The sequence below is a fragment of the Mus pahari genome, chromosome 12 (assembly GCF_900095145.1).
Source record: "Mus pahari chromosome 12, PAHARI_EIJ_v1.1, whole genome shotgun sequence".
In the NCBI taxonomy this organism is placed as follows: domain Eukaryota; kingdom Metazoa; phylum Chordata; class Mammalia; order Rodentia; family Muridae; genus Mus; species Mus pahari.
Genome location: NC_034601.1, coordinates 38,716,261 through 38,742,720, shown reverse-complemented (window position 1 = coordinate 38,742,720; position 26,460 = coordinate 38,716,261). Strand labels below are relative to the sequence as shown.

The following is a 26,460-nucleotide window of genomic DNA, read 5'->3' as shown; positions in this document are numbered from 1 at the left end:
GAATGCTTTTGTGGTTTCTCTTAAAGCACTTCACCATATACCTCAAAGATTACCAACCTCGCTTTGTAGATAAAACACTCAATATGTACGTAGAATTAATGAGATCTTAATCTGTTATGTATAGATTGACTTCAATAAAACCCGAAATATTTAAGTTGTCGGTTTTCTTCTGTTTCTGCTTAAAAACCAAACCAAAACCTAGAAAGCCTGGGGTAGGGAAAACCTGTACGTAGGCCCACAGTTCTTACGGATTTGTGCTGCAATAAAAAACCAGAGGACTCTCTTGGGCAATTTCATTGCAAATGCGCAGACTACTGAATCAAAAGTACCACCGAGGCCTGGCTGGAACGCAGCCCCAGCCTCCAGGACTCGCGAGCAAGAACAAGTTGGATAAGCCGGGCTTGGGGTCCACAGCGGGCCTCAGGGGAAGGTGGGCGACTCGTGGGGTGGCATCGCTGAAGGCGGCCACGGTGCGGATCGAACCCCAACGCCTGTTGCCGGCGCCGCAGCGACCGGCGGAACTCCGGCGGCGCGCGAGCGCCGGGGTCGGATCCCGCGCCCCTGGCGGCACCGGGCGGACCCCGGCGCAGGTGCGAGGTGGCTCGGCCCGAGCGCGGCGGAGGAGGGGCCTCGTGGGCAGGCGGCGCACGTGCGGGCGGCGGGATCCCGGCGCCGGGGGCGGGGCACCCGGAAGCGCGCGCCGACCTGCGGAGCGGCGACCGCGGGCGACTGGCTCGCTCGGCAGGCGCGCGCACCGGCGGTGCTCACAGGTGGGCGACTCCGCCCGGCACGCCCGAGCCCGCCGTGCGGGATCGAGGGCTCAGCCGCGCCCAGGGGAGCCGGTCCTCCTCCGGGTCCCCGCCTCTGTCGGGAGGGCAGGTAACTTCCCCGCCAAGGTCATTCTCCAGGCCCGCCCACGCCCTCGGAGCGGCGGGTTCGGAGTGGGCTGGACGGACGACCTCGGGGCTGCTGGGGCTCCTGGCATCCCCGGGCCGGTGGGTGGTTGCAGCGCCAGGGCGTCGCTGCCTGCACCTGCGAGGGTGAGTTTCCACGGCGCGCAGCCTTGGGGTGGGGACAGCCCGGCCCTTCGAGCCGGCACCCGCAGGTGAACTGGGCCGCCCTAGCTCTGCTGTCCCGGGCCGCGTGGTCGGCTGTCGCCATGGGAACGGCTGGTATCCAGATGTTGCTAGCCTAGCTGAGAAGGGCAGGGGAAGATGCTCAGAGCCCCAGAAGTCAAGGAACCCCCCTGTCAGGCCACGCGGAGCCCGAAAAGCCTGATGAAAACAAGACCCCTCCCCCCTTTTCTTCTTTTTTTATTGCTCAGGCGTTGGCGTTAATGAAAAGCGAGGATGTGTTTACAGGATGTGAGTTGAGTTCTTGCCACCTTTACCGTCCCAGAGCTTCTTATGCCTCATGGTGACAGGTACAAATCAGTATACTAAAGGACAATATGAAGCCAGTCAAAAAAAAGAAAACCGAGGAACCCGAATTGGAGCCCCTGTGCTGTTGCGAATACATAGATCGAAATGGGGAAAAGAACCACGTGGCTGCCTGTTTGTGTGATTGTCAAGACCTAGATGAAGGCTGTGACAGGTAAGCTTAAGGTTTCCAGATGCTGCTGACCCCACTGATTCTGTTGAGACCTACATATCTATTCCTTCAGGTTTGCCGTCCAAACTGCTGAGGTTTGCTCTTGCTATTCCAAAGGATCTAAAATAGAGATTTTTTTTTTTTTTTTTTTTTTTTTTAAAAGAATTCTAAAAACTTGAGTTTTTCCAAGCGAGTCAGTCAGCTGCAGCCTTATTTGGTTTTTTTTCTTTCTAAAATTTTTTTTTTTTTTTTTTTTTTTTTTTGCTGTCAGGTGTGAGGATTTTTATAAAAAACGAGTTAGGTGACAGCAGCCGGCAGCTATGCAGTTCAGTTCATGAGGACTTCAACGGTTTTCGTCTTAAAGGATCATGGAGGATAGTAGATAGATTAAATGTATAAAAGAACGCAATCCAGCACACATGCTGCAAGTTTAAATGAACACTCCAGAAAGTTCTATATTTTCAGTGATCTTAGTAGGACCCATGCATGGGGTCGTTCTCACTTGGTCGCATGGAACTTGGAGGGTGAAAGATGGCTTCTCTGCTCTCAGTTCACCCCTTATTTCTGGAGAGAGAGGCCATGTACACCTTGTGGGGAGTGACTGTTTTTCTGTGTGTAGCAGCACCGTCCTGGTTGTAATATTGTCTCATCTTTGACCTTTACTTTCACCAGTCTCAGCCATGGAGATGGCTATCTAAAAAGAGAGTTTTTAACCTCGGTTCAAAACAGTTTGTATCATAAACTGCTTTCAGCCATTTTTCTAAACATATGTATTTCAAACATCTGCTTATGGAAGGCATAAAGTGATAGGAAGAGGGATGTTAGAATCAAGCTTTTCCCAGAAATTGTCCCTTCTGGCTCAAAGTCACGGTGACTGTAGATTGTTAATCAGGCCAGGAACAGCTTTGCATGGGGACCACTGCAGACTTCTGACACTCTTGACTCGTAAAGCCCACTACCTCTTTGTTCCCTGTCTTCTTCTAGAGTATTTCCTTTTAAATAGGTAGCCTTAAATATAGCTTCTTGAGACTTTTAGTCTAAAATCCATCCTGAGAAAAATAGAGCACTTTACACTAAGGAATGGAGAGCGGATGCCATTTACATAATGGCCGTCACTCCGGAAGGCGGCTGGCTTTGCCATTAACTCTGCCAACTCTTCCTCTCTCCTAGCCCTTGGGGCCTGGGCTGTCCCAAGTTCTCTCCTCTGCTCTTTTTTCCTGGAGACTGGCTGCCCCGTTCCCACCACTCCTACTACTACTCTGTGACTCCAGGTGATATCTCCCATTCACTTTAAGGTGTGTCTTGCCTTAAAAAAAAAAAAAAAGCCTACAGTTATTTTTGCCTAAATTACCTTTTCTTTCTTGCCTGTCTTAGTCCACTTAGGCTGCTGCAACAAAATACATTGCATGTGATAGAAGTAGACCATCTTCGGTTCTCCAGGTGGAGAAACCCAAAGTCCAAATGCTGGCAGATTTAGTATCTAATGTGGCCCCTCTTCCTCATGGGTGGTACCTGCTTACTGCATCCCCACCCGGGCGAGCGGAAAAGGATGAAAGCCCTGCCTTCCTTGGTCTTCTTTTGTGTGGATGTTACTCTCATCCACACTCTGTCCTGTTGACCCTACACTTCCCAAGAGCCCCACCTCTGAATAAGATTGCATTGAGAGTTAGGTTGGAACTACATGAATTTTAGCCACAAACATCGGGTCCTTGGCAGTCTACCTCTGTCCCCTCCGAAGAACGTCTTCACATGAAGAATACAACCCGTACCTCCCAACAACCTCCAATGTTTAATCATCAGCACAAATGTCAGCACAGACATCTTAAGTTTCCAGAGTGGTCTGGGTGGCATCGCGTAAATCAGAAACGGGTGAAACTCATGTGAAAGGCTCCGCATGAAGGACCCATGGCTGTGGGCCTGTGGCTAACAGGCCGTGGGCAGAAGAGAGGCTAGGAGTGCTTCTTGGGCTTACAGAGGACCAGGGTTCAGTTCCCGACACCCACATGGCATCTTACAACTGCCTGTAATTCCAGTCCCAAGGGAGCTGACATGGTCCTCTGACCTCTGTGGGTACGGGGCACACACGTGATGCCTGAATATACATGTAGGCAAAACACTCGCGGGCAGAAAGTAATACAAAGTAAAGAAGAAATAACACTGTGAACTTTCAAAACACAATAGTGGGACATTCATTGAAAGACATTCCCACAGCAGGAAAGAGAAATGAGAAAGAAAAGGAATGGCAGGTCCCACACCCACAGGACAAGTGACATTTGTGATGGAAATATCCTACCTTCCAGATGCACTGAGTTAAGTCTGGCTTTGCTCCTACTGTAGCTCTCATGCATTGGAGTCTTGTGGCTGCACAGGGCTTGTGGGGGGCTGGCTCCTGGGTCCTGGTCAGTTCTTCCCCTTCAGCTTTCCTAGGCACTTCCTGGCGAGGCTCTCTGCAGTGGTCCCATCCCCATCTGTACACAAGGCAGTGCCCTCATGAGGGCTCTGTGGTACTTCTTGGCTTCAGCCTTGACTTTCTTTGGGACATTGTCTGACATCCACATGGATAGAGTAATGCCTCCACGGCGCTTGTATTCTTCAGGGCTGTAGAACTGGGAACAAATGATGCCACCCACATTTACCGCTGATGCCCTTGGGAGTAGTGGCCTCAGTAGCCTACATTGCACCTGGGGGGTGTCTGTGGGACGAGGAATGTGGGTAACAGAGATTTGATGTGGTACTAGGAGTGATCCCTGAAGTCTCATGGGCATTCTGAGCCATTTTCTGTGAGACCACGCTGCCATTGTGTCCCAAGCATTCTAGGCTTCTGCCTGTGGCACAGCCCTGCCCAGAGCTTTAAGGATCATCCTCCCGTTGTCTGGGTGCACACCACAGGGCCCATCTATACTGGTCTCTGATGTTCTCCCCCTCACAGGCTTGCAGTTACTGTAAAGACAGGTTCAGAAGGCCAAGAAATTTCCAGATCTTCAAGTTATGTTTCCCCCTTTGGTTATACATTTTTTTCCTTTAAAGTCAGTGTATGTGTGTGTGTACGCGTGCACATGTGTGCTCCTGGTAGACAGTGTTTGCTGTCAAGTGATTTTCTTAATAGTTTCTCTGCCTTATTTTTTTTATTTTTTTTGAGACAGTGCCTCTCAGTGAGCCTAGAGCTCCTCTATTGGCTAGACTAGCTGACCAGCAAGTTCCTGGACTCTCCCTGTCTACTTACCCCACTTCCCACAGCACTAGACTCTTAAGTTCATACCCCCACATTTTTTTATTTTATAATGCATGTGTCCGTGTATGCATGTGTATTCCATGGCTTTGATGAGTAGGTCAGAGGACAACCTGCTGGTCAGTGGTCCATGAGAACTGAACGCAGGTCATGGTCATGAGCACCTTTATCCACTGAGTCACCTTGCTAGCCCCATGTCCAAATTTTCACATGGGTACAGAGGACCTGAATTCGTTCCTCTTGCTGTCATGGCAAGTGCTTAGCCAACTGAGCCATCAACCTAGGCCCTAAAGTAGTAGTTGTTACTGTTGTTTTTACTGTTATTATTTTATTGTCTGTACATGTAGTTATATGTAGGCCAGAGATGTGTCAGATGTCTTATTAAATAGATCCCCACCCTAGTTTTTGAGTCAGGGTTTCTGGAGCTCACAGACTGAGCAGGCTGGGAGCCAGTGAGCTCTGGGGAGCCACTGCTCTCTCCCTAGTACTGGGGTCACAAGTGCTTATTAGCACTGCACCTACAGTTTTACATGGTTGCTGGAAATGGAGACTCAGGTCCTCATGCTTGAACAGCAAGCATTTGCCCAGCAGACCTTTCCCCCAGCCCCTCCTTCCTTTACTCCCACTGGAGCCTGAGTTCAGGAGAAACTGTGCAGCACCCCAACACTTTAGTTAATACTCTGTTCCGTTGCTCCTCAATCCTACCTCCTAAAGAACACTAGGACGCGAACACAGTTCAACTACCTGCTTCATAAATGGCTTTCTCTGCTATATCTTCACGTGGTGGAAGAGTCCTGGGGCCTCTCTTATATAGGCCCTAATCCCATTTGTGAAGGATTCTCCTGTGATTTGTGACCAAATCACCTTTTAAAAGACCACCCTCCCCCCCCAAGTCTCCCTATATTGTTTGCTCTGGCCTTGAATTGCTGGACTCAGATATCCTCCTGCCCCAGGCCCTCATGCAACTGTGAATGAAGGTGTGTGCCACCACACCCCGCAGCTTCACCTCTTAGTACTTAGGTGTTGAGGATTCAGTTTTAAAATTGGAACACTCGAATAGCAGCATGCCTCCCTGCAAAGTCAGCAGACCCCATTCTGTGTAGTCATCAGACTTATTTTAGTTTGCACTTCATTTTCTCAAGCAGACTCCTGTCTAGGCCAGCCTGGTTCACTCCCAGGGCGCAGGACAGGCTTTGAATGCACCTACCTCTCTTCAGTGAAGCGCTCCCCTCCACTGCTGACTGACCATCAAGGTCAAGCACAGCCCACACCCTCCCACTAAGCACCTGTGCTGTCTGTCCCCTGAGCTTAAGACCTCCTTGAAAGACCATTTCCACTTACCTAATAATGCCTTTTGAATTCTCACTGTCAAGATTTTATTTTAAAGATTCATTTGAGTGTACACCACTCGGGTCTAGACATTTGTATGGAATATGTGTATATAGCTGTGTATTTAGGAAAGATGGCTGATAGTTAACATTTATAAGCATTGTCTTCCTATTTAAAAAAAAAAAAAGATACACGAATCTGAAAAGCTTGTGTTTAGTACCGTGGGAATAAAATGATGGCTTTTAGTGTCTTATCGTTTCTGCTGCTGTTTGACATTTGGGGCCCTGTAGGTTTTCATTCACCAGATCCACATGAAGCCCATTCTCTGTTCTCTCTGAATAGATGGCTTACCTGTCAATCACTTCGGCCGGAGACTTGCGAAAGAATCACGGATACAATTTCTGATCGCCTCCGAATTCCTTGGCTCAGAGGAGCCAAAAAAGTTAATATTAGCATCGTCCCTCCACTTGTGCTTTTGCCGGTTTTCCTTCACGTGGCTTCCTGGCACTTCCTGCTGGGGGTGGTGGTTCTGACCTCCCTTCCCATGCTGGCACTCTGGTATTACTACCTCACTCACAGAAGGAAAGAACAGACTCTGTTTTTCCTGAGCCTTGGGCTGTTCTCACTGGGCTACATGTACTATGTGTTCCTGCGGGAAGTGGTCCCCCAGGGGCGCGTGGGGCCCACTCAGCTGGCCCTCCTCACCTGTGGGTTACTTCTGATACTCTTAGCCTTGTACCGAGCCAAGAAGAATCCAGGCTACCTCAGCAACCCAGCATGCAATGACAAATCCCTAAGCAACAGCCAAATCGAATGCCCGGTCAAAAACGGGCAGGAGAAGACCAAAGGGTTCCCCGGCACAGACGCCTCGGGGAGCCTCAACAACCGCACACTGAAGGACGATGTTAGGGCTTCCTCCAGGGTGGGGCTTGATAGCCCTGCCAAAGTGAAGGAAGACTGGTGTGCCAAGTGCCAGCTAGTACGACCCGCCCGGGCATGGCACTGCCGGATATGTGGTATCTGTGTAAGGAGAATGGATCATCACTGTGTCTGGTATGTTGGAAAAATCTGGATTCCCAGAAACTCAATCCATATCCTAGCCATTTCGATCTTCTTTTATGGTGTCCTAAAATGTCTCTTCCCCAGTTTTACACCTTGTAGATATTTGTAGGCTGTGAGGATGTTCCCACTTAGTCATCGGGTTTTCGAGTCTCACAGATTTAGTGCCTTCAGTCATTTCCTGAACGAGATTAGTAGAAAAACTTCAGGAGGTTTTTTTTTTTTTTCTTCCTTTCTTTTTCTTTCCTATCTCCCTTTTCCCTTACAATTTCCCTTTAATTGGTTTTTAAAAATGCATTTAGTCAGGAACTGTGGAGATGGCTCGGTTGGTAAAATGCTTGCTCTGCAAGCGAGAGGCCCTGAGTTCTCTCCTCTGCACCCTCACACGAAGGCCATACTCAGTGGCCCGTGCTTGTTATCCCAGCGCTGGGAAGGCAGAGACAGGAGCTTGCTGGCCATCGCATCTAACTGAATTAGCAAGTTGGCAAGTCCAATGAGAGATCCTGACTAATAAAACGTACTGTAGAGAATGATTGAGAAGATACCAGCATCAAACTGTTTCTACATGCAAGTATACACACAGACACACACACACTGCGCACACGCCACTATCGCACAGTCGGTATTGGTCTTTTCCCCTTGAACAGAGAATTCTGGGAGGTGGTCCCTGTCTTCAGGTGATTGTTGGCTGTACATCCTTAATCATTTTTTGCAACCAGGGATTCCACTCACCCTTGTGTGGTTGCGGTCCTGTCAGCTGTCCCTGTATTGTTACCTGCCAGGAGATGGGCTTTGTTTTGTACCTTCCAGCCAGCCAGTGATGAAGGAAGGCCCATCAGTCCCATACCATATAAAGTGCAGCTCTAAAACTCAGTGAGTGGCTGAGCTGAAGGGAGTGTTAGCACTCAGCTGCGAAGGCTGGGAGTGGCAGGGCTGCAGTTGATTGCTCTCTGGGCAGTGTGGGCTACTGAACTATATTAGGCCTGAAGAGAACAGGAGGGAGGGAGACTGTAGGAGGTGCCTGGAGGTCTTGAAGTGGCCCTAAGACAGGGGCAGCCTTTTCTGGGACTTCTCTTTCCCTGTAAAGGGGTGTTTTCATTTTTAGACGGGCACTTTTTTGCCTTTATCATTTACTCCTATTATGTGCGCCTGAGTGTGGTGGCCCATTTCCAAATGCTTGCTTGCAGAGTCTGACAGCTTGTCCCATGGGAAACCTCTGGCCCTTGAGCATTCTGAGATGCTTGTGCAGAAGCGATGGCCAGCCTGCGCACCCTCCCCTCACAGAGGCCACGACACAGGACCATGTTTGCCACGCCGCACCATAGCTGTAACTGCTCCCGATCCTTCTGCTGCTCTCGGATGTACTAAGCCTAGTTTGCTATTTTGTGCGGGTATTTCTGGCTGGACTTTTCAAGTTTTCATAACTGCTAAATAAACTTTCCTCATGGCTAGGTAATAGACCTCACTTACTAAGATTTAGGGACAGAGGCTGGGGGTGTGGCCCAACAATAGTGTTGTCAAACGCACAATAAGCCGGGCTCCGTTGTTAGCACTCCATAAAATCCCCACTTAGGCTTATACACCGCATGTGTGCAAGCTCTGTATCTATACGGATAGACTTGCTAGCTGTGTTCTGCTGTGTCATTAGTTTCAGCTTTAAGTGATAATGGTTCTATCCTTCCATAGAGAATGTGAGACTTCGTCACGCAGTAGACAGGTTTCCCCCCCAAGACGGAAACAATAATGATTTGCTGTTTCATAAATGAAGTTCTTACTGTCGGTATTTTAAAGGCTTTCTTGTATATCACATGAGTTACAGGAGACATTCTCAAACAAATGTATTTGTCCCTCCCCCCCTGCTGTTTTGAGGATAAATAGCTGCGTCGGAGAATCAAACCATCAAGCATTTATACTTGCCCTTTCCGTCTTCTTGCTCACTTCGGTTTACGGAATATCGCTGACCTTGAACACCATTTGTAGGGACAGAAGCCTCTTCACAGCCCTCTTCTACTGTCCTGGAGTTTACGCTAATTACAGGTAGGTTGTGCAACCCTCTGCCAGGAGGGCCAGCGACGAAGTAATAAACGTTGCCAGAAGTGGGAGTTACTTGCTCCTAAGTTAAGTCAGCAGTTCTCAGTCAAAGCATAGGACGGGCTTTGGGGATGGTGGGCATCTCTAAGATTGCCAGCAAAATACTGCAGTGGTTATGGGTGAACTTCCAGGGTAATGTCAGAAGCATCATCGATGGCACACACCTTTAATCCTAGCACTTAATGTGCAGAGGCAGGATCTCTCTGAGTTTGAGGGCAGTCTGTTCTACAAAACAAGTTCTAAGCCAGCAAGGTCTCCATAGAGGGACCCTGTCCCAACAAACAAACAAGGCTTGGCTCTATCAGGGACTCCACAGCTGGGAAGTTTCCTTGTACCTGAGGACGCAGCGTGCTCCTTTTGAGAGATGTTCCTATCTGTGTAGCCATTCTTTTCTCTCTAACCTCTCATGGTTTGTTCTAATTTTTATTTTTTTAATTCACTACTCATGATTACTGTGTTATCTAGGTCGAGATTCCTTAGACATCATTAGGTGGGAACCCATTTATATAAACTATTTAGATTTGCATGTAGTGTTGTAAGTGGGGCTCTTCTGTGTTGATTCACCCCCACACGCTGAGGTGTTCACGCCACTCCCAACAGGAGACCAGGAGCACGTTTGCTACTCCTACCTCCCCACATCAAGGGTGCTCATGCCCCACCCCCACTACACGCCAGGGGTCCCCTTAGCACTCCCACCCTTACAGAGCAGGAGTGCCCTTGCCAACCTCCATACCACACACCAAGGGCCCCTCCCTCCACTGCCGGGTGCTTCCTGTCCATTCTCTAAGTTCTTCACTCAGTGTGGGGGCTCTGGGGGCTCCTCTTTCCTCTCAGCTCTCAGAGCCAGTTCTAGTTTTGCTACCAGATACCCTGCATGGTGTTAGTCCTTAGTAGTCTAGATGTGGACATTATAGATATTTTGGGGTGACAATTAGCCCTCTTGTGGTAACTTTCTTCTCTAAACATATGGAAAGTCACTGTGAATTCCTTGGATGTCATGAGGGTGATAAAGTTGTAATGCAGAATGCTTGTGTCCTTGGTGGATTGACTTAAGTGAATAGGTGCCCAGGGCCACCATTATGTCTCACCTCATCCTTGTAGTGGTTCCTGTCACCTCAGCTTTATGGGGGAAATTTTGGGTTATCATCTGTGAGCTCCTATGTGGCTTTACAATTGAAGAGTCTGTGTGTGTCTTTTTCCAGCTAATTCTTCAAGTGAGTATGCCTCTCCCTGCAGCTCATAAGGGAGCCCGGAAGATGATCCTGCCATGTATGATTTTGTTTGGAATGTTAGGTTCCTAGAGATATTTTTTATTTTTGAAAATTGCTATTTAATGCAAATGTATGTGAATGTATGCCTTCGCACAGAGGCTGGAAGTGGGCACCTGGTCTTTAGGAATGGAGTTGCAGGGGATTGTGTGTTAACTCTCTAGGGTACTAGGAACTGAGCCCAGGACCCTGAGCCATTGCTCCAGCCTGGCTCTTATATACGTAAAAGGCTGTTGGGAATTATCCTGTCTGCGCTCAGCCAGCACTAGATTGCAGACAGAACAGTAGCCCTGCTCTCAGGTTTCCATCTACAGCTTCTTAGAGGACACCAACAACACTTCCTGGAGCCTGTTTCCTCCTGAGTTAGTTGCAACAGTTACAATTAGGAATTGCTCATTCATTCAGCAAACAGGTGCTGAATACCTTGTTGTCTGCAAAGTATAATAAGACATCCTTTGCTAAATGTAACACACTAGAAAAACATGTACTAACAACCCAAAGGAGAATTGAAAAGGTTGGATGGGGCTTTGGCATTCTGAGGATCCTAAGCTATCCTTTGGTAGGGTGAGGGGGTGGGGACTGGAGAGGAGCTCACTGACAAGTACAGAATGTTCAGAAAGACCCCTTTCTCCACAGCTCAGCCCTATCCTTCACCTGTGTGTGGTACTCTGTGATCATCACAGCCGGCATGGCCTACATCTTCCTTATCCAGCTGATAAACATCAGCTACAACGTAACTGAGAGGGAAGTGCAGCAGGCCCTTCGCCAGAAGACCGGGCGCCGGCTCCTCTGTGGGCTCATCGTGGACACAGGCCAGTACAACAGGGGCTTCCTGCGCAACTGGCTCCAGTTCTCCACCCTGGGCACACACACAGTCCACAACCCCGCTGAGGACATCGTCTGAAGTGCCTTCTGCGCAGCTCTGCAGAACATTCCTGTCCTTTCCATTTCACACATCAGTCAGTGTCCATGCAGGATTCATTTCCACTGCCCACTTCTCAGAGGGACTGGAGGGCTATGCTCAGGTTTGGCGAGAGGACTGGAGAAAGGGTCATATTTCTTCTGCCTTTATAACTTACGGGGGTTTAGTCTTGAAGCCGCGAGACAGAGCCATTCCTTCCTGTCCCCTTGCTGACTCAGGCACCAGATGCTGCACAGAGGCTGTGGATCACTCAAACCTTTCATATAAGGACGGACGTTAGTTAGAACTCGGGGCGTTCCTTGCCCTCCTTTCAATTCTTAATAGCCATATGACCCCTCGGTAGAGTCACTTTTCCCGAGTCTCAGGTTCATCTGTATGGGGGCTTCTGCTGCTTGGCCACCTCACGGAGCAGCCATGATGGCTACCTGAGGAAGGATGTGGAAGCACTCCAGCCCAGTCAAGCACTCAGAGGAATCAGGCATCAGGAAATCCCTGAGACCGAAGCAGACTGCCTGTCGGTCAGAACATTGACGCCGATACTATTAAGACAATCAGTTTGTACAGTTATGGAAATTCTCCGTGTTAAGACTTTGTTCTCACAGGTTAGCAATGACAAGAGGGTCAAGAGAGGTCATCTTGTCTTGAGAAGGACAGCTGATGAAGATGATGATTGTGTGTGCAGTATGTAATGGGCAGAAATTTAGGTGACAAATATATTTATTTGTTAATGTATCATCTTATATTTATTATAATTCTAACAGGTTTTCCCCTCCTTCCATGTTTTACCTGGGTGAGGCACTAGCACACTGGTAGTGGTGGCTGGAAGGTGAGGCGACTGTCCTCTGAGAACATTGTCCCTTTTCTGTGGCTGTGAAGGCTGGTTAATATCAAGGGCTTGATTTTTTTATTATTGTCCGTGTATTTCCAGTGCTGTAGGTTTACGGCACTGAATGGGAATATCAGCCTGGCATGAACTCTGTCCGCGGTTACTGACACCTTCCCACATCCACATGGCTACTCACTCATCCTCCTTATGAACACGCATCTCACTAGGAGAGAACACGGTACACGCGCCTCCCAGCACTGAACAGAACACTGCCTTCCAGCTCATCCCCAGCACTAAGATGATTCCTTTGTGTCTCAGAACTGAAACTTGGAGAAGTCTGCAGATTGGGCAAAACCATAGAAATAGGAGAGCTGTATGAGGAAAACTCCATCTTGAAGGCATTCGTCTTTTACACATGTACTGTTCCGGGATCCCAAAGATCAAAGATAATCTGTGAGACCTTAAATTTGCCTTGGCCTTGTTGCTTCATAGAGGGGAAACAGTACTTTGTGGGGTTTTTTTGTTGTTGGTTGCTGTTGTGCCTGCTTGTACACACTGAGGAAATACTACCTCTTGAGTTAGTCTGCCCTTTGCGCCAAGCACCACCTGAGACTTGCCATTAACCAGGGCTCTCCTGAAGACATGTACCACATTTTCATTCAGGCTTGTCATTGCTCTCCCCAGAGATCTATTGTTTAATAAATAATAGACTCCATGTTCCACTGGGTAAGCCAGAGCAAGCCTGGGGATGTTTGCTGCCTGCGGTTTTTATGGCAATGCCTATCCCTGGTCCAGAGTCAAACATTCACTTATTAAAGTTGGCTTGGATACAACTATTTTCTGTCGTTGTGGGTTTTAGGTAAGAGAGATGGTAGTAATGTCAAAGACAGCATATGTAGGCAGAAACTGGTAGTTTTCACGTCTCTTGAATGCTAGGTACATAGCCAACTTTGAACATCTAACTGCCGAGAAAATTTACAGAAATTGGATAGTCAGTCCATGTGCCTGCTGCATCTTCAGCAGCAGTGCGCTTGGGATGTGAAGGTGAGCACTACCCCAAGACCCAGCATTGGGAGAATTAGGAATGAGCACTCTCTTTCTCAGATCTTGCCACTCAAGGGTCACAGGAATGAGGCCACTCAGCTTCCCTCAAATGGACAGGGATTCCTTGTTGGCTCCGTGGCTCACAGGAATTAAGAAGCCGGGATTTCTTTTCTTTTTAGATTTGTGTGTGTGTGTGTGTGTGTGTGTGTGTGTGTGTGTGTGTGTGTGTGTGTGTGTACAGGGGAGGCCAGAAAACTTCCCCTGGAGCTGGAGTTATAGGCAGCCATGAGCCAGCTGACCTGGGCACTAACTGAACTCGGGTCCTCTGGAAGAGCCCCTAACTGCTGAGCCATCTCTCTAGCCTCCAAAGCTGAAGTTTCTGGAGAACTTTGATGGTTTGCAGAACGAAGCTCAAACCTGTAAGAAGATCCTTGCTTTGTAGATCTTTCAGTCTGCTCGTTCCTTTGTTTTTTACACATGTACTGTTTCTGGGATCCCAAAGATCAAAGATAATTTGTGAGACCTTAAATTTGCCTCGGTCTTGTTGCTCCATAGAGGGGAAATGGGAACTGTGCACGCAGTTTTTTGCAGTTCATTTCTAAGAGTCAGTCTACAATCCGACCCTTGTGCTTTATGATCTTAAGCTGTTTGTGGGATTCTGGTATTCTCCAGACAGTAGAAGATTTCACTGGAGTCTTCAAAAAGGCAAGCTCTTTGTGAGTGGATTGTTCCAAGCATCTGTGGATGCGCTAGCGTCCCTTGACCTTGGGAGCAAGAACTCCCCACCAAAGTGAGTCCAGATAAGCAGGTCCTCTTGTCCTATGTCTGAGCTTCATAAAGATCCCTCCCTGTCCCCATCCTTTACGTTGCTGCCACACCATTGTGTGTATTTCCAGGAAAGAAGACAGGAGATTGCTTCTGGAAAACTTGAGGGCAAACACTAGGGATGAAGACTGGAAGAAAGGAGGAATCCCTTCCTTGGTAGAAAAGTGTTTTAGGAGCTCACAAAGTACTGTGCAGGTCACCCTCCTGCCTCTCCAGCAGGCCACTCTGACACCTCGAAAATGAAGCCTTAAATGTGTTTTGGGGACAGTGCTGTCTGCTCCCCTCAACCACATAGTTGCTAGGATATTGTAAATCTCTGCTCTCCCAATGGCATTTTCCTCTGATGGTGCCCTGACTGTCGTCCACTGTACCGCCTGCCTGGAAGGCCTGCTCCCACCTCTTTCCCTCTCCCCTCTCTCCCTCCTTCCCCCTCCCCCTCCCCTTCTCTCTTCTCTCCCTCCCCTCTCCCTCTATCCCTCTCCCTCTCCATCCGTCTCCCCCTTCCTTCTCTTTCTCCCCTCCCTCTCCCCACTCGTCTCTTTCCTCGGTTTAGCCAGACTGACTGGCCAGCAAGCCCCAGAAATCCCCCTGTCTCTACCTCTCCAGCCCTGAGATTACAGGGACCCTCATGCTTGAGAGACAAGCACTTTACCAATTGAGCTGTCCTGCCTAGAATGCGCATCTGGAGACACACTCCAGTCTTTGTGTACTAAACCACCAACCCAACGCAGTGTTCAAGCCGGAAGGAAGAAATCTATCATTCCGACCTGCTTCCCAAACCTGCATACCTCATACCTGCCAGCCATGCCTGTAGACATCCTCGTCCTCCTAGCTGTAAACACTTGCAACCCAGCCATTGCTGGGGCTAGAATCATGCACAGCACCACACTGCCTGGCTGACCCCAATATACCCGAGAGTCCACCACAGCCTGCAGTAGTCAGTCATAGGAACTGCAAAATTCAGCGACACCAAGAATTCTGCGACTAGCGTTGAGTATGTATTTTAAATTTTTATTAAGTCAAAGTACTTTGTCACTAAGCACCCGGCGCAAAGCTAACCGCGGCAGGCGTTGCTGCTGGGAGCGAGCTGAAACACTGGCTGCAGTTAGAGTCTGACCAATATTTCTTTGCATGATATTGGAAAATATTTTGTCTTCAATATTATGTGAGATATTTACAATGTCTGCTGCTGTTATAACGAGGGCTTATTTACCTGAATAATCTTGCCTATCACACGAGACAAAGATTATAAATTCAGTATAATGAAAGCTATACTGATTTTTAAAGTAAGTCAGTGGGGTGGTGTCCACGTTTGTCACGTGGGTACACTTATTGGATGTTAATTATACCTTATTTGAATTTTAAAGCGGAGGTGTTTGGAGGGAGGAAAGGGCAGAGGTAGGAAGGGAAGGGTCTCTAAGGGCAGCCTGGCCCTCAGAGCAGGGGACCCTGCCCACAGTGGAAGGCAGCAGGGGCTGTCGGAAAACAAAGGACACAGGGAAACCGCCCCATCTTTCACAGAACCCTGACTTCTAGTAGGACACCATGTCTATTTCTTATCCCAGTGGGTTTTGTAATTTTGTTTTCCTTTTTTTTTTTTTTTTTTTTTTTTTTTCTATTCCAAATAAAACCAACCGCTGCCAAGTAGATTCTACCACCAAAGAAACACACCGGTTCCNCCCCCCCCTCAATACTCCTTGGTACTCTTAATATTTTTAGCAAAAGAAAACTTTGTATTCTAGAACTTCCCATTGCCAGAAAACACAATGCCAGTAAAAGTCTATGTGATACTGATATCTGCCTAACAGACTTCCTTCTTTTGGCGGGGACATCAGCTTTTTATAATTAAGCTCAATGTACAGAAGTGAACCCTTGCAGAAGCACAGCTTTAAGCATGAAGTTTAGTAAAAGCAATGCTCCATGCACTCACTCATCTCTTTAAACTAGCCGAGTAGATTTCTGTGACGGAACTTCCTGTTAGCCATATTTTGGTTAACCCTGCCTTTCAAAAAGGAGCCTTCTCAAACAAGCAGTGGGTTCGAGATGCACTGCTCGGAGCCTGGCTTGCGCAGCATAAGTTTGGCAGGTGAACTGTTTGATGTTAAACACGCAGAAGCCGTGGGGTGGGAATGAAAGCCATGCTTATTTAACTGAACACCAAATGAAACTCAGTGTGTTCTTGTGAATGTTTGCTGAGATTCACGGACTGTTCAGAAGTGGCCAGACTGAGTCCTGTTGCTGATGGACAGCCGTCTGGATGTGAGCTGGCTCTGAGCATTTCACTGTAGGAACAGCAGGTTGAATGGTGAGCAGAGCACATGGTTCTCGCCACCTTGGGCTTGAGATTTCTGGAGATGTCCTGGTGTCGCTTTGTACCTTTAAAAATCCCTATTTAAAAGGCAAAGCTTTAAACCCAGAGCTAGTCTGCGCTAATGGTACAAATAAAAGTTTTTCAGGCAGAGCCACTGACAAGATGCCATGTCAGAGCAGCCAACTCAAGCTTGTGCCAGAGTCTGGGTGATTGGATGATGGTGTGATGTCTTTGGGGCCTTTTTGTGATCCGATTTCTGTGTCTGATGACAGAGTAAGTGAATCGCGGAAATGGCTTTAATATTAAATTCAGTATTTAATATGGATGGCCTACAACATGAAGTGAGATTCTTGAAGCCAAGCTGGAGGCTGAGGGCTGGACTCTACTTTTTTTGTCCCTGTATCTACATCTTAGCACCTCAGACTCAGATGCCAGGCCTTTAAAATGGAAATTTTACAAACTCCTGCCTTTTGTGCAAAATAATGTCCTGTGACCACGTTGTTTAAAAGGAAAATAAAGTGCTTTCTTTTATGAAAACTGTTTGTGGTTGTTGGTGTGTCCTGAAAGTGTTTTGCTCTGAGCTGTGGGGCCTCCTGACTACCTCACTGTCATCCCCGTCTGGTGGCCTTTGCAGACCCTACACTTTGTCTTCCTCTTTTCCTCCCTGGGTTTAAAGGTCAGATACTGTCTATTCAGGTGCTAGGTAGCGGCAGTGTTTCAGATCATGTCTTCACTATGGCCTATCAAGTGTTCTCTTCAAAGAGGTCTGCAAGCTGGCACTGTCCAGGTGACCCAGTCAACATATGTATCCCAAGGAAGCAATTTCTGGTTGACGTTTGGGTGAAGAAAAGATCAAGTTTAAGATAGAAAACGATTTTTAATATGACTTATTCAGGACATGTTTACTCAAAGAATTCAACCTTATTTCTAGGCTTGGTATTAAATTAATATTTGTGTGTCGTTTTGATTTTTTTTTTTTAGTGTTAATGGCCAATATTTTATAAGTGTGCTATAGTTAAGTATAAGCAGTGGTTTAGATGGAGTGAGACTATGAACTTCCTTGCATTTTTCTTGTAGCCATGAGTCTTTGAAACACTTGTTTTTAGATGGCAGTCATATGGTATTAATAAAAAGGTGTGTGGACTGCATGCAGTTCAGCTCTGCCCTGGTATTTTCTTGTCTCCTGAGGAAATGACCAGAGCCTCTGCATGGCATGTAGCTGGGTGGTTCCAGAACTATGCCGGATGGAGCATGTTCACCTGACAGTTTTACCAATTCAGTTGTTCTGGGCTATGGGAAGGTTTCTCATTTTACTGTGTGCATTTGTGGGCTATTTGAATTTGTCACAATAAAGACAAGTTTTATAATGAAAAAATTCCTAGCAGATGATTCTGTGTAAAAGTTCACAGAAGGGAACATTTGATCAATCTTTACAGAATCCTAAATATTAGAACATTCTTTGAATTCAGTGTAAGTTGCCAGGCCAAGCAGACAAAGCAGATGGATTACTTAGAAGCTGGGTTGGGAACATGGCTAGACATTCAGATGAGGGGCTGGGTGGTCCCTGCTGGAGCTGGTACTAGCTGTCGCTTGCCTTGGTATGTACCAAGTGCTTGGCTGTCCTAGCTGCTCTGAAATCAGGATAAGCTGCTGCAGCCTGCTGAGCTGTGTAGAGTACATTTAATCATGCTTTGCCACTGAGAGTGTGGGCCCTGCTGGGCACCTGTCACTCATGTTCTGGTCACAGAACACTGGCCACCCAGGCCCCCTCTCTCAGTCCTCACTGCTTTGTTTGTCTCCAGTGTTACACGTACTGCAGCTCACAGTGAGCAATCAGGACACCCTCTCCGGAAGTCCAGGCAGGCACACTCATCTTTCCCGAGTTTATTACACTAAGAATATATAAAATACACTCAACAGTGGTGCCTAGCCTGCTCCTTAGGATGACCCACTGTGACAGACATTACAACAGATGCCTAGCAATCCAGGAGAGATCAAGATGGAAGAACAAATCCCAAGACACTTCCCCTGGTTATGACACATCCCGAAAGTCGGCCAGGCTCAGCTGGTGTGTGGGTGGAGACAGCCTGCACATGTCCAGGCACCAAAGACTTCCCTTGGCGGGCAAGCGGGTAGCTACTGGTATGCAGTCATCACGGTGGCCCCAGCATCTGGAAGTCTGGAAGGATTTCGGAGACCTTCCGGCGGAGCTGGTCTCGCCGTTCTTCCTTCACTCTTTCTTCTTTGGTAAGTTTTACAAATGCCTTCCACATCTCCAGTGTGACCATGAGAATCTTCCTTAAAGGGGGAAAAGGGAGAGGGGGAAATCAATGGGAATTCTGACAGCACACAGTGCTATTGAACAGAATGGATGGGGTGACTGGTGAATGACGCTGCACAGAGCCCAGTGCTAACAGTGCTGGCTTTGGGACTCCTCAGCTGGCCTGGTCACAGCCTGTATATCGACCAACCAGGACCAGGAATTAGGTTGGGCTTGGGCAGACAGCTGTCAAGGTAAGGATAACGACTGACTGTACCTGGGAGAGCTCAGTTAGGGCATCCAGGCCCTGGCGTTTCCATAGTTTAAAACCTGACTAGTGGGCTCATCCCCAACTACAACAGAAAGGAGCTAGAATTTGGCTGAGAAAAAAATATGCTAATTCCAAGGGTGGAAAGCTGGTGTTTGGAGGTTTCGTGTTGAAATGGAGTGCTGTCTGTGGGAAGGATACCTGCCTTCTGAGGACTGACCATGCCTACACAAGAGGATGCCACTGGGGATGCTGAGGCAGGCCCAACAGTCTCTACCCACTCAGACAGCTAGCCTTTCAGAGTCAGAGAGTGGGGAAAGGCCGGTGGTGGAGAAACACAGGCGCTGCCCTGCCTCGGGGAGGAATATCTGAGTTGTGCAGATGCATTACAGAACTGAAGTGGGTGCACCTGCAGGCCTGGAGTAAAGGCCAGGAGTCAAGCTTAGCATCCACTGAGCAGGATCACATGGTTACAGGTCGGAACACAAGCACAGGCTGCTGAGGCTTTTTGTAAAACTAGAGGCAGTGATATTTGTTCCTTTAAGTAGCTAACAAGGCTCAAGAATTCACCTCGGTCATTATTAAGCTTATAGCTGTTCGCTGGTTGATGTTTTGGATAATACTGGCTTCCATTAAGCAGAACTGCTTCACTGCATTTGACTTCTCTCCACTCAGCCCACCAGTGAGGGCTTCCCGTGGTCATCTCTAGGGGTCACTCGCAGACTTGAGGACATCTCTGTCTCCCCTGCCATTCATAGCTCCTCTCTCCTCACTCTGTTCCAGGCTTTCTAGCTCCTAGTCTACTCTGAAATCTCCTAGCTCAGAGACCACGTAGAGCAATGAATGGATAGACACACTGAGACAAGCTGGTCAGTGGGTGACATGGGGCAGAGCTTAACAATGTGAAGGATGAGACTGCCCTTAAGCTGAAGTAAGCACTGTGCCTCTGAGGAGCAGAATAGGCCGCCAGTGGGGCATGGACAGAGGAAGCAGGAACAAAGTGGGGAAGAGACCATGTCACAGCAGAGGTTCTATCCGAGCAGATGGATTTCCTTTCTTGTTGATCTCATAGTTCCTATACCGACTTCCTGCCTCAAACCCTAAAAAGGAACACTATCTTGCTATTGTATCTTTGAGATTATACACAACAGTGAATTAGGAGACGGAGCAGGGAGATGATGTAGGACAGGGTGATTTACAGCAAGGAAACCCAGTGTAGGGTGCAGTGAGCTGCATGAGGTGTATACCGCTCCGTTGTCAGAAAATGAACTCACGGCATCACTCCCCCAGGGTATTACAGTGACCATAAGTCAGATTTTGTGTTCTGAAAGCGCAAGTGAATCCTCAGGCTGAGAGAGACAGACAACTGAGGCACATGGAGGATGAATGCCTATATATTCAAGATGGCATGAACCTCAGTACACAGCAGTTATGAGTTCGACTGAGTAGTGCATTAACACACTACTGTTTCCTTGTTCGGTGTTCACCGTGGCCCAGAAGGCAAAAATCTGTTCTTACTCATTTTAAAGTTTTGTTTTTTTAATTCTAAAAGTTTTATCTTTTCTTTTCTTTTTTTTTTTAAGATTTATTTATATCTAAGTACACTGTAGCTGTCTTCAGATACACCAGAAGAGGACGTCAGATTTCATTACGGATGGTTGTGAGCCACCATGTGGTTGCTGGGATTTGAACTCAGGACCTTCAGAAAAGCAGTCGATGCTCTTAACCACTGAGCTATCTCTCCAGCCAAAGTTTTATCTTTTATTACATTTTATTAGTGTGTGTGTATGTCTTGTGTATGCATAGGAGCACACACATGCCACAGTGTGAGTATGGAGGTTAGAGGACACATACTGAACTGGGGTCATCAGGTTTGGTGGCAGGGACCTTTACTCACTAGGATGTCACTGGCCCTGTGATGAGGAGGTTCAAAGGTTATAAATGCAGAGTCATTAGGTACTGTGTCCTCGCCTTCCTCTAAAGCAGATGCATTTTATTCAAAGGCAAGTCCCCTGAATATTATCACTATTGCATGGTTAATCTCTATTTGCACTAAACTATAATCCACTTGTTAGCATATTCTCAGACCACTGATTTCCAGTGCCTATAAATTAAGAACAAACAGTTTTTGCTAGGAGTGGCCATACTGGTATAACAAGATGTGCAAGAGATGCTCATACACAGTGAAAACAAAGAATAAAAAAAAACAAACAAAAACAAAAACAACAGGCAGGGAGGAGAGGGCGATGCCCACTACATAACTGCTTGACTGTCAAAAGGGTTGTTTCTGTCTACTCATAACATTTCTGTGCAGATGCTTAGGGAAGTTCTGAAGTCAGACAGCAAGCATACACTTGCTTATATTTGTGTGGATTACACTATTTCTCAACAAATAAGACCTAGCTGTATTTTAAACATCAGCAATAGGTCATCTATACACAGAATTCAACACAAGGAACCACATGATACGATTGAGGGCTTGGGGAGAGCAGGAGAAGGTTCATGGCACAAATCAGCAGATTTCTTTACCTGTAGGAGGGACTTGTGACTGGGAAGGTGACAGTGCTATTCCACTTTGACCTCAGTTATGGTGACATGGGGGTCTAGTGATTACCAGCCATATTCGTGTGATTTAAGCACTTTAAAACTTTGTGCTATATTCCACAATGTTTAAAAATGTCAAGCTTAAGAAATAAACCTCTGGGATAAGGGTATGTGTTGCTCTTGCAGAGGAATCTGAGTTTAGTTTCTAGCACCCACATGGTGTGCATAAGCACCACTCCCGATCCCGGGGAGCCTATGCCATCTTTTGACCTTTATGAGCACCAGGCATGCATGTGATAAAAATGTTAAAAACTGAAAACCACATGAGTACTAAGGAACACATCCACCTGCTTAGGCATGTCCCATGGACTTCACAGGTGGCCCCTGCAGCCCCTGTGAGGGGTGAACACGCTTCCTCATCGCTGTACAGATGCCTTCCTATGCTGCTGCTACCTGTACATCGGGAGCTAGGATGCCTCTGTCTCTGAAGGCCTGGCTCTCCTGCCTCCACACCCCTTCTTCACTGTGCGAGCAGGAGAAGATGCTTCAGGCAGCTGGGGAGTCAGTTTCGTGAGAACGCCACACCTTACCTGTCACAGTGTTCTGCGGCAACCTTAAGCTTTCTCTGGGAATCCATTTTCAGCTCCCTGACAGTGGTAAGCCAGGCCTTGAAAATCTTCTTCTGCAGTAAGTAGGCGCAGAGTCTCTGGACTTCTTTCTCTAGAGCACTGACATACTAGTGGGTAAAGACATGATAGAAATGAGACAAATGAAATCAGTAGACACATAGAGTAAGCTAAAAGCAAATGAGAAAATGCCAGAACAGAGACATACAAAGCAAAATACAAAAGGATGCAAAGGGTTGAAAGAAAGGCTAACAAGGCAGCCAAGTCAATACTATCCTCTGTAATTTACTGTAACTGTAATAGGAGTAAGACTGAGGAGGGACATTTCCAAACTCACTGAAGTACTGTGAGACAGAAAACCAAGTAATATTAAGAAACAAAAGCTGAAGGACTCATTCCAACACACACACACACACACACACACACACACACACACCACACTTTATGAGGAAAGTGACATGTTGCTGGAGACTTTATACTACCCAAGGTTCAATATTTCAAAGGAATGAACTGGATTCATGGCTCCGTATTCTTGAAAAACCAAAGTGGGTGTAGCATTATCAAGTCATTCAGCTTGTTTTTTTGTTTGTTTGTTTTTAATGGGGAGTTGAACAGGGAGGTACTGAGAGAAGGTCTCAGCTTCCCAAGTGCTTAGACTATAGGTAAGTGTCATCACACTCAGCTCAAGGAGATGCATTTAAACAATTTTTCCCCTGTCCTTACCTGGAACCAGCTCCGGATGCTTCTCCTATACAATAGTTTGGAGTAAAATTGATCAGCCTTGGTTGTCTTTGTAGCCAAACTTTCCTGACTATACTGGAGCCAGTTGAGCAGACATTTTCTTTGTAAAGCCAAAGAGCAATACTTTTCTGCTACCTGGAAAATTTTTTAATGAAAAGTGGAACTTATTCCTTGAATTTTAAATCACTTAAGGAGACATACATAGAAAAATGATACTACACAGCAGGTTTAGACAGGCACTAGACAAGAATACTGGAGTTGCCTATAGCCTATGATCTACAAGACCAAGACTACTGGCCTTGTTCCGTGGAGGTCATGGATTCATATCACGCATGATCTTCCAGTGCTGACTCCCTGAAGGTCAGAGACTGGCTGGGTATGCAATGGACCAAGCAGCTGTCAAGCCATCCCTTCCTGTCTGCCTTTGGACCGGGTGGTTGGCAGTGTTCTCAGTTTGTTCTGCTGGAACTTGGACAGCAATTCCATAACAGACCGCTCTTTATTATGTACTTAACCACTGTCTAATTGAGGAAATGTCAATACTCTCAATTAGTTTGTAGAATGAACTGTCACCAGGATTGAAATTTAGACATTATCAATAAACCACAAAACCATTGATACAAAAATAACATGATGAACATTTTAAAGTCTTACAAATTTAAGTGGCTGAGAGTATCATCCAAAATAAATACACTTCAGTTTTTATGTATGAAAGAGATGGTTGTGACCCTTCAACAGACAGGAGAAAAGACCTTCTCATTGCAGTCCTTTCTAGACCAGTGACACATTTCTCTAGGTCTCATCTAACCTAACCACCCATCACTGTGAACATGCTGCATCCCAGATCTGCTAGTCACATTTACTGGCCAGAGCAGCCATCACATGGGGCTCTGTAGCATGTAAAACCTGACAGCCAAAGGCAGAATAACATTCCGTCTGTCTGAACTTGTTGACCATTACTTGAATGTTCTATGTACTGGATAAGTTTGTTGGGTAATGTGAGTCATTTCATTGGTGTTAGATTTCAAGGATCCCTGTGGCAGAGCAGATTCCTGCTTTCTATAACAGCATTCTGTACTCTCTGCAATGTGACTTCACAGCACCACCCGATGGAGTAGATGGAGCCTCATCCTTCTTAGTGACCTTGAGCCTTATGCTTGTTCTGCTCAGTGAAAAATTAGTGGGCAGTGTTAGAAGACCAGTTAGATTATCAGCCTGGAAGACACTGGCAGTGAACCTTCACCTCATAATGAGCAGCACTGTGAAACCAAGGCCTTGAGGTATGGAGCCGATTACCACTCAAAAGAATGGGATCTGAATATCTCAGTCCTGGGAAGAGACCTGACATTCCAAATGGCCTGAATCAAAAGTTATCTATGATTTGTTTTATTTTTATTATGTGTCAGGGTATGTTGATGCCCACAGAGGCCAGAAGAAGGTATTAGATTCCTTGGAGCCTGAAGAAACAGCCAGTTAGCCACTCAAAGGTGCTAGGAAATGAACCCTGGTTCTCAGCAAGGACATCAAGTACTCAACCAATGAGCCTCCTCTCCAGACCTGATGACTATCTTCTAAGCCACAAAGGTTACTGTCTACTTGGAGGCTTTCTAATAAAGATACACACTGCCTCCTCCTAGCCGAGTCTCCAGCTGGGTGTGTCACACTGGCACAGACCGTGTCCTTCAGGAAAAGCTGCTTTTCCTAGACACTTTAGGCATAGAATGCTTGCCTTAAAATGTGAAGTGGGACACTGTGGTCTCTTGGTCACTGCACTGCCACCCCTTGGGAGTATTCTTCACTTTTTTCCGCAATCCACTTTACCTATGCTGGACTCAACACTCTCTATTTTTGATGGATATCACAAGGACCCGGGAGACAGGACTCCAGTGCAGGGTGATGGACAGCAGAGATTGACAGAAGGCTTATGTAATTTGGCTTGCTATGCCTGTTAGTTAATTGCTAGGTGGAAGGAACAACCTGAGCATCTCTGAAACCAGCAAGGAGGGCTGGGAAGAGACTGGAGCGAAGCTACAGGTGGTCTGCAGATTCCTGAGAGATGAGTAGTTCATTATAATGCACTGAGATTCTGGTTTTGTCTATGGCTGTAATCATAGCAGAAATCACGCTTATGATTTTCTCTGTTAGAAACCATGATAAAATCTAGTCACCTCTATTACTCCTATAGTGGCGATCTCTAATAAAATCTTTCTACTTTCCAAAACCTGTAAAATTACAAGTGTTTAGATTATCAAATCTGGGCTCTTACTCAAAGCAGGAACATACATACTCAAGGCAGTTATTGTTCTGGCTTTAAATCACTAAGGTCCCCTCACTAAGGTTCCCCCCTCTAGAGCCTGACTGGGTGTCCATGCTCTCTGAGAAAGCTGACTTTCTAACTTGGGGCTGATACCATGATGGTGACATCACCTCAACGTTGTGCTTGCTTTGCATTCGAAGTCTCTTCCAGGGCTCCAGGCCTTTTTTCCTTAGCAAGACCCTCTCATAATGACCTTTGGCTACTGCTTCCAACTCTTGATTTCTTTTAATTCTCTTCTGTTTCTCTAGTTCTTTCTGGGGGGAAAAAGACGCAAAAATTCCATGATTAAAAACCAAAGAAAGAATTTCATTTTAAAAGAAAACAAAATTAACATCTAACAGTTAAATAACGTGCTGATCATTATACTAAAACTCAGGAATATTTTTTAAAGGATTTTGGAGGAGGGAAGGGAATGCTGGTCATAAGCCCTAAGCTATATGTTCTTGGATTTAACCAACAGTGTTTACAGAAATGAGCTACCACTTCCCTCATTACTAAAAAGTCAAAACAGTCTAGTCAAGGGAGAAATGAGGAAGCCTTTCCTTATTACAGAAAGAGCAGCAATGCAAACATCACTAGAATTATGATGTACAGCCTTACAGATAAATAATGATGGCAAAATGACAAGAAACTCTACGGAAAGTCTAAAAGACTATTCTCACCACTGAGTTATTTTTCTTTCCGAAGTGAACAGTAAGTCCAGATGTAAGCTGAAAGTATTTATCATCACAGAGCAGCCTTCTGTCCTGAGCAGCAAGATTAACTGCCCCTGGTGGTTCCCTGAGAAAGAAGGCACCTTGTGCTTCTCACAGAAGAAAGACTCCTGAGCAGTGTGACCAAGAAAGATGACAGGACTTAACAGTCTACCTTTCAGGTACCATTATCTAGTTCTGTCTTTTAATAAAAAGCAGTCTGTAATAAAGGTGCGAGAGAAGAGTCCACTGAGATGTAGTGAGTGCAGCAAGACAGCTTTAAAGCAGACTGCACACTGCTCTCACAGCAGCGGTCACCCGTGGGGCAGAAATATAGCAATATTCAAGTTCCTTTTTCCTTCTCTAATTTCATGTCATGAAAAGCGCAGTGGTGAAATGGTTGATGCTGCAAGCTACTGTGTGTGTGTGTGTGTGTGTGTGTGTGTGTGTGTGCNCGCGCGCNCGCCTTCTGAGAAAGACACACACACACACACACACACACACACACACACACANAG

At 46.7% G+C, this 26,460-nt stretch overlaps 2 protein-coding genes across 5 annotated transcripts in view; one reads left to right on the top strand and one right to left on the bottom strand.

The window, feature by feature from the left end:
• Positions 1-739: 739 nt before the first annotated feature.
• Positions 740-13,556, top strand: Zdhhc23 (zinc finger DHHC-type containing 23). Of its 4 annotated transcripts, none has more exons than XM_029544710.1 (5): positions 740-879; positions 1,325-1,593; positions 6,491-7,201; positions 9,077-9,244; positions 11,203-13,556. In XM_029544710.1, the coding sequence occupies exons 2-5, from the start codon at positions 1,451-1,453 to the stop codon at positions 11,468-11,470; spliced, it is 1,290 nt and encodes a 429-aa protein (XP_029400570.1). In that variant the 5' UTR covers positions 740-879; positions 1,325-1,450; the 3' UTR covers positions 11,471-13,556. The 4 variants fall into 4 exon arrangements, with proteins under 4 accessions (XP_029400570.1, XP_021065577.1, XP_021065574.1 ...); XM_021209918.2 differs by having other exon boundaries at positions 740-1,040; positions 9,188-9,244; XM_021209915.2 differs by having other exon boundaries at positions 740-1,040; positions 9,086-9,244.
• A 4,756-nt stretch (positions 13,557-18,312) lies between these two features.
• Ccdc191 (coiled-coil domain containing 191) overlaps positions 18,313-26,460 on the bottom strand; it is a 70,856-nt gene continuing 62,708 nt past the window's right edge. Inside the window, exons 14-17 of the mRNA XM_029544334.1 lie at positions 25,361-25,504; positions 22,916-23,068; positions 22,157-22,302; positions 18,313-18,792 (exon numbers count right to left, since the gene is read on the bottom strand). Coding sequence (XP_029400194.1) covers positions 18,648-18,792; positions 22,157-22,302; positions 22,916-23,068; positions 25,361-25,504 — 588 coding nt within the window. The 3' untranslated portion in view covers positions 18,313-18,647. The remainder of the gene's footprint in view (positions 18,793-22,156; positions 22,303-22,915; positions 23,069-25,360; positions 25,505-26,460) is intronic.